This window comes from Cupressus sempervirens, chromosome 10 (assembly GCF_028749045.1).
Source record: "Cupressus sempervirens isolate cs-2001-9-10 chromosome 10, ASM2874904v1, whole genome shotgun sequence".
NCBI classification, from domain to species: domain Eukaryota; kingdom Viridiplantae; phylum Streptophyta; class Pinopsida; order Cupressales; family Cupressaceae; genus Cupressus; species Cupressus sempervirens.
Window position 1 is genome coordinate 584,944,309 of NC_143127.1, and position 8,137 is coordinate 584,952,445.

Below are 8,137 nucleotides of genomic sequence, written 5' to 3' on the forward strand. Positions count from 1 at the left end.
ACATGGACAATCCATTTGTAATCATTTAAGCATTTTATAATGGTTGTTTAAACAACATTAAAAAGGCACTTAAAACACATAAGTGAACATGGTCACACACTTGACTAATCACTGCTAGAGGACCCTAGTCCAGTTTAGTAGGATAATAATAGATAGTGCAATCTCTACACACATCTCAAGGTAATCAAAGAACAACATCATGACACCTCATCAATCCTGGTAACCACTGGCACAAATCTCAATAAAAGGATCTAACATATCATAATCATATAATTCAACCATAAGAATAACTAAAGCAACTGATATAGTAACATAAATCTAAACACCTCAAGGCTATAGACCCTTGATGGTCCCAATCATGATCACTTCACAAAGAAGGATCAACAAGGTTGCATCCATAAGGATGACTCATATAAATCAAATGGGAGAGGCACTACACAACTTTTCTACATGGTGATATCAATGAAGAATTGTACATGGAACAGCCTGAGAGCTTTGTTAAAAAAGGAAAAGAATAATTCTATTTCTAACCAGGAAGCAAAGTTTGTATGGGGTGCTTAAGCAAGCTCCAAGGTAGTGGTATATTAAATTTGATTAGTTCATAGCTAAACACAACTTTACTCGGTGCGAATTAGATCCATGCATTTACCATAAAATGCTTCCAAGTGGTGAGTTTGTTATTCTTCTACTCTATTTTGATGACATGTTAGTTGTTGGTTCTTCTCCTCGAATAGTTATCAAGTTAAAGAAAGATTTAGTTTCTCAATTTTCCATGAAAGATTTAGGGGCTGCCAAAAAGATTCTTGGAATGACTATCACTAGAGATAGACAAAAGAAGCTGTTTACTTTTTCACAAAAATCATATATTGACAAAGTTGTAGAGAGGTTTGGTATGGTTGAAGCAAAACTTGTTCTTGTTACTTCTGATTTGTGCCCCAAAATACAAGAAGAGAAGGAATTTATGAATATTATTCCTTACAAATCAGTGGCTAGAAGCATAATGTATGCTATGGTTTCTATATACCTCAATATTGCTTATGCGGTGGGAGTAGTAAGTACATTCATGAGAAATCCTGAAAAGCCTCATTTGGAAGTGGATATTAAGTTATCTCAAGGGCATTTCTGATTATGCATTATGTTTTGGTAGAAATCATACCTAGTTGCAAGTATTCAATGATTCAGATCTTGCCAAAGATTGAGAAAAATATAGATTTACTATTGATTATGCTTTCATTTTTGTCGGGGCTTCCATTAGTTGGGCCTTAAGGATAACACATTGTGTTGCTCTTTCTTCTGCTGAAGCCAAATATTTAGCTCTTTTCGAAGGTGCTAGAGAGATGATTTGGTTGTAACGCTTGTTCAACAATCTACATTGGCAACAAGATGATTATGTTTTATTTTATGATAGCCAAAGTGTAATTTTTATGGCTCACAATCATTCCTCTTAACGATGTTCCAAACATATTGACAAGCATGCTCACTATGTGGTAGAAGAAGGAAAATTAAAGGTTGCTGAAATTGATACAAAGATCAATCCGTTGGACATGTTGACAAAGGTTGTTGCCAAGGAGAAGTTGGAATTTGCCAAAACTTCTCTTGGACTTGTTAAAAAGAAGTAGGTCAGCATGTAGAGCATGGGAATGGGTGATTAGTTGAAGCATCCATTGTCTTTAGGTGGGAGATTGTTAAGTATGTGAAGACCAATGGTCTCTTGGAATTTTCCCTCCAATTATTATGTCTCTTCAACTGATCACTTGCGATCTATAATGTTGATTGTATCCATTTGTAAACTCACTTTTTCAATCAATAATATTCTTCTGATCTCACTGTGTACATAGCCACGATTTGTGGTGAACCACAACAAATTCTGCGTTTATGTGTCTTGTTGTTCTGCACTTTTCATTTACACTTTTGATTAACTTTCACCTTATCCTTGAATAGTTTGTAACTTCCTTTCAAGATCTGTCATTCCTTAGCGAATTTTGATCAATCCATTTTTTCCCAACTTTACATCTTTTAATAATGTATGATCTGGATCATTTAGTATTACGAAATTAGACAATGCTTTTTTTCTCTTTATTATTATTGTCTTTTTAAGACTGTTATAAAGAAAAGTTGTTAACAAATGCTTTAATTCTAAGAAAAACCCATCCAATTCGTTTAACTAACTAAATATAGTTTGAGATGAGTAAATAAGGATAAGCGATCATTCACAATGTATATAGAACCTTTTACTTCAATTTCATTCTTATATATATAAAAAATTAAATTAAATTAAATAAGAAAACAAAAAATTGTGAGGCAAGCTAAGATCCATTGTACAAATCCTCTGTTTAGCTGGTCAATGTATACAACCAGCCTGTCTAGAGAGAATTGTGCTGCTGGGACTTATCTACAACCGTTGATTAGCATGACATGAATTACTACAACCATCTAGAGCAGTCTGATTGATCTGAAGCCCAGTGTCGTACAGCATTCGTCCACCTGCTCTCCAGTATGGTGGGAGCACTGCTTTTCTTGCCCACAACGTGTACCCCTCGTACCCTGATGTCACCAGAAATCTGAACTGTAGACCTCCAATTGGGGGGTCGCTTATGTTCCACACTGCTGTTCCATCATTCCGTGTCAATGGCTTCCAGTTAAAACCACCCACCTACAAAAAAAGGAATATAGGTTTTGTATTAGGAACAAGTGCATTTTCCTTCATGAGACAAGATCAGTTTTAATTCTTCAATCCATCTTACCTGGGCAACATCTACATTAACAATATCAGTCTGCCCTCCTTGATATAGAAATTCCACAGCCAGATAGTCAGGATAATGACTGCTTCCGTCAACCTTCACGGACAGATTGTGTCCTTTATACTCGCAGAATATCCTGCATGTCCATCAGAATACCCAATTTTAGGGATGTATGTATAACTGTCACCTACAATTAAGTTCTTCATGGCTTAAATAAATAGCCCACATTTGTCATTGCAAAGTTGGGAAAAACTATAGAATTTAAAAGTAGTCTAATTGCAGTATCAGCACAAGGTGGAATGGAATGCAAACGTTTTTTTATTCAAAACAGTTGTAAAACTTCTATAGAGGCAACTTACTGATGTAAAAATACCTTTCATATTCCATGTCCACAATCCCTTTGATTCGAAGAGCACGGCCCTTTTGTGGAAGAGCCAAGGACGCAAACGTATGTATTGGAACCACAAAATCCGTTTCATTATTTGTTGTGAGATCTGTGACCACTATCTTTTGCCATGCCTTGCTACACAGCTTCGGATCCAGACACCTTATCTGCACAACTACTTTTCTCTTAGATAGGTTTCATAACATTATCATAATTGAAATTATGGTTTGATACATCAAGAAGAATAAGAAGAAAAGAATAGAAAATGACAGATCAAGAAAGCTAAGGAGATTAGGTTTAAAAAATAAGACAACAATTACCTGATAACATGCACCACATCCGACACCATCTCTATATAATTTGGGACTTGCAGCTGCCACAAATCTACCATTCTGTTTCACTGCAAAGGAAGCGTATCCACACGCACCAGCTGTAGATATGTGATAAAGAAAACATTATCAGATAATAATAATATAAATCACAGAATGCTTCGTATTAGAAGCTTTCAATCTGTTTCTACCCACCTTTAATGGAGGTTCTATTGTGATAATAGGCCAGTTTAGAACTCTGGATGCAACTGGTACAACTCAACACTGGGCTTACAATGACTGCAATGAAAGCTAATGTGAAAGAAAATGACCTCAAGAGCGCCATGGCTTCGTGAGGAGTAGTGAGAAATAGCGCATGTATTTGTAAGGGTTTTATAGTGATAGCTTGGAGGAGGTGGCATGCGATGAAGGTGGAGAGAGATTTCTTCTATATTTTGTTTTAAGGCACGTAACAGCGAAGCTTTAATCTGCAGAAATCCTTTTTTAGAAAGATGAATAAATTATTAGCCAAGCTGGAGATTTCTCGGCCTATTTGTTGGGCACGGATTTGAAATTTGACGCCCCTTGCAAAAAGGGAAGACGTTGATATTTTATCTGCTTGGCAGCTGTGGCGTGCTCAATAAACAGATGTAAGACAGTGGATGGATAAAAGGGTTGTGTGGTGCTTAGTTTTTGTCATTATAATATGTTAGAATGTAGAGTTAATAGTAAGAGTTTCTAATACTAAGTACTTGTCATAGCAGTTCATTTCGGCAATAGTTTGTAGTACACAGATATTTGGTTTGATGGGAAATCCTATTGATCCAATAGGCAAGAAACATTTAACATTTAAATTTTTTTTTTTTTAAGTTACAAATAATAGTTATGTTTTGTTTCTATAGAATAAAATTGTTTGTACATGTAATTATGAAATTGGTAATATAATAGGAATTCAAATTTTATTGTACTGAATCAATAAAATATTAATATTTAGTGAGTCTTTTTGTTAACTTGTATAGACAAAATATTGATATGTTAGATATGATAGACCTTGTTGGTAAAGCAGAAAAAATAGTAATATAAGAAGTAGGATAATTTTATTGCACATGAGCTTAGTAAGATCAAAGTATTTTATTGGTGAATGCTTTCCCTATACTTGAAAATTAAAATAAATTGAGAATTATATAATTTTAAGCTAAAAATTCTTTCTTTGTTGAAATGATGAACATTAGTAGATCCTCCACCCTTAAAAAATACCACCCCTTATAAATAGACTCCTATATTTAATATATAAGTATTATCTCTATTAATTACTTTAATGGTTAATACAAACAATCATTTTGAACATGCAATACAAACAACCACTTTGAATCTCCTTCATATATCTCCATGACAACTAGATTAAAAAGAATAAAAGATAAATAAGATAACAAGCATTAAAAACAAAGGCATCATACTTGTATGTGTTCATTCTTCCATTTATTTTCTTAGATTAACCTAACGATTAGCCTTTTCCTATTAGTGGAAACTTAAGAAAAATGACCAATTGCAAGAATGATTTATAAATGCAAATAATTCCTCTACTCTTCTGACTCTACAAAACCTAGGTGGGTAAACCTAATGCAAGATTTGTTGATGTGAATAAATAGAAATGCATATTATGAAATTAGCATATTACTATTAGAAAAATATATTAGAACATATGTAGTTCTACCTAGATATCTGAATATATTTTGGTTTTTTAATAAGAAATGTATACTTGAGAATAGGTTTCGTACCTCTACATTTATTTCTACAAATAAAATAGGAAAGATTGATTGTTTTTTTTTGTATTAAGTGCAAATTTGAAAGGTTTAGACCAATAACATAAGTAATTGGGACAAATTTTGATACCTAATGAATCATAACAAAATTTCTCTTATTATTAGGATTAGGAAACACCAAGAGGGGGAAAAGGGTGCATAGGCACATAAATTTTCTTTACTTTCTTTAATCCAAAACACAAAATTCTGGATGTAATTGCAATTAATTTGGAAAAGATTCAAAACATGAACATTATAACACCATAATTTGTTTTTGAGGAAAAACCTTAGTGGAGATGAAACCCTTGTTGAAGGTACAAGCTCAAAAAAGAGGGGATTGCACTTACATTTAGGCCTACAATACATAGGTCACTACTTAGTTACAAAAATAGGTATGGCCCAAGTAGGGAGGTTGACTAATATACAATACATCAAATTACATAAGAAAATAGTCTTGTAGTTATATATCAAACTAATTGGTAGCATAAATAATACGTATATAGTTCAAATGAAGCTTTGAAAAGTATCTACACCAAATATAGTATCTAATTACACAAAACATCTTCACATCATATTGACCATTGAGACATCATGTGTACTTTTTTCAATTAAAACTTGATCTCATATATGAAGTCATAACTAAAAAAAAAAATCTTGTCATCTTTCCAAATGAAACATGTAGAAACCTTTATTTTTGTGCACCAAATCATAAAAAAATCTTGCTAACCAAGAGTAATTAAATTTTATGTTAGATCAACCAAAATATATATCATTTACTTGAAACTTAACTCTCATTAATCAATCATATCAATGGATCATTTTGAACTACTCTGTTTAATATAGAATATTGTCTACTTGACATTTAATAGTGAATATCTAACACATATGATAACATCTAGATCTATGATGATTAGACTAGATTTTAAATAAGTCTACATTAGTTCTCTACAATTGCATCCTCAATAATCTTCAAAATATGACTAATCCAAACTAACGTAACTGATTGTCTTGTACACTACCTCTGATACACATATAACTTATCATGGTCAAAACCTTTGGTAAACTATCTAATGCCTAATATAGTCAAAAGTAATAAAAAAATCATTTCTATTAGTGAAAACATACCATGCATAATTGGTCACTCTTTCCAACAAGATCAGCCTTTGGCATTGATAGAAACACTTAATGAAAAATGGCTACGTATCCATCCCAAAATGATAAATTAAAAATGATTTTAAAAAATATTGAAAAATTGAACTCCCCTTGAAACGATCATTCATTTTTCACCTCTACTTCCCCCCATTGACATCAATGGAAAAGGTGGGGACAAAAAGAAAAAAATTCTACCAAAATCCTATACTATTTACATGTACACATATACAAATGTTAGGAAAAAACTCTCATCATCATTCTACAATGTTAGAATAGCTACTCCTAAAAGTAATGATGGTAGAAATCCATGTCTTCCTCAAGTTGTCTAAGATCATAATTTTTTCACGTAGAACATATGTTGTCTCTTCAATATGCACAAGATCTAGTGGGGGTGGAGCATTTCTTGATGTTACAATGTGCTCAAGACCTCTCTGAAGAATATTTAACTTACGAACTACCTAATTCCTTAAGTAAGAAATTCATTCAAATATTATTTTATTTTCATCTTCCAATGTATCAATATTATTTTGAATCTTTATTATTTATCCAATATAATTAGAACAAGATGCATTTTATGAATGAAAGTTATTTCTCTAATCTCTAGTATTGTTTGGTTTTTTTGAATAACTTTATCAATATCTCGATCTTTTGAAAATGGTTCTATACAAGCCCTAAGAATACTACTTCCTTTTTCTTTTTCTTTCTTGATTTGAACCATCCCAACATCCAATATAGGTTTTATTTTCCAATAAAAGTATAGAGATACCTATATAAGTTTTCTCTGAATTTTTTTTGCACCTTAACTTCAATATGCTTCTCTAAATTCTCACATTGAATATCAAAATTTTATAACATGTCTTATAACTAATCTAATATGGAATGAGTAGTGTTGATTTGAATGTTAGGCATCACCTTTCCAAGAATATTAACTCCTTTTAAAACTAGTTTTCTTTCCTTCTCTTCCTTTCTTATAGATTTTTCATGTTCTTTGGCTTGACTAAGCAATTTTATCTTTGTAAGATCATCTTAATCTATATTCTCTAGGTCAAGAGTTTTAGAATCTCTTGCCAACAATATCTCAAATTTATTGGTAGATGTAATTAGTAACATTACTTTCTTATCATATTTCTCAATTTTGTTTGTTCTTTCTCCTTCATTAGTAATTTGCACTTCTAAAAGCTCATAGATCTTCTCAACTTTTCTATCTCTAGTGACCTTTGTACCCATTACTTCACTCTCATCAACCCTCAAGATCATTCATGTTTTCTTTGATCTCCTCTTTACTTATGAAATTATTAGGGTCTATGGGTGGATCCTTCTAATGCTCATTCTTCTGAAATCTTATGTCATCACGTGTATCAATAGTTATAGAAAATCCCACTCTGAATGCATTAGAATTTTTCATAGTACAAATGAATTGATAAAAAATGAAATTTTTATATTTTCTTCTCTTAGTTATAGAATTTTTTTCTTTTAGAATTATAAACTAGCAATATGACTTCCACAAGTATCCTACTAATGATATTATTTGTTTGAGTGATAATTTAATTAATTCTTCATGTCATCAACAAATTAGTTATTTTCTTCATAATAAATTTACTTTTGACTTTCTTTGCTAAATTGTTTCTCTCATCATTACAGATTATTGTGAGCATTCAAGAATAGATGACTCTCTAATCTTATGATCTTATCCTATAGAAATCAATCTCTTTTCTTCTAATATGCTATACAAATGTTAAGGAAACTAGT

The 8,137-nt window shown here is 31.9% G+C and overlaps 1 protein-coding gene across 1 annotated transcript; it reads right to left on the reverse strand.

Moving 5' to 3' along the window:
- Nucleotides 1-2,229: 2,229 nt before the first annotated feature.
- On the reverse strand, nucleotides 2,230-3,781 carry LOC149535218 (expansin-like A3). The gene is made up of 5 exons (XM_089804492.1): nucleotides 3,651-3,781; nucleotides 3,447-3,556; nucleotides 3,115-3,293; nucleotides 2,745-2,877; nucleotides 2,230-2,653 (listed from the first exon to the last, which is right to left on the reverse strand). Exons 1-5 carry the CDS (start codon nucleotides 3,778-3,780, stop codon nucleotides 2,393-2,395), a joined length of 813 nt encoding a protein of 270 aa, XP_089660618.1. The 5' UTR covers nucleotide 3,781; the 3' UTR covers nucleotides 2,230-2,392.
- Nucleotides 3,782-8,137: the final 4,356 nt, after the last annotated feature.

What these genes read in the sequence shown, in the direction of transcription:
- LOC149535218 (XM_089804492.1), bottom strand. Translation starts at nt 3,780, where the DNA reads ATGGCGCTCTTGAGGTCATTTTCTTTCACATTAGCTTTCATTGCAGTC. An exon ending in CAATAGAACCTCCATTAAAG is followed by an intron (nt 3,557 to 3,650) that starts GTGGGTAGAAAC and finishes ACATATCTACAG; the next exon opens with CTGGTGCGTGTGGATACGCT. An exon ending in TTAATGTAGATGTTGCCCAG is followed by an intron (nt 2,654 to 2,744) that starts GTAAGATGGATT and finishes CTTTTTTTGTAG; the next exon opens with GTGGGTGGTTTTAACTGGAA.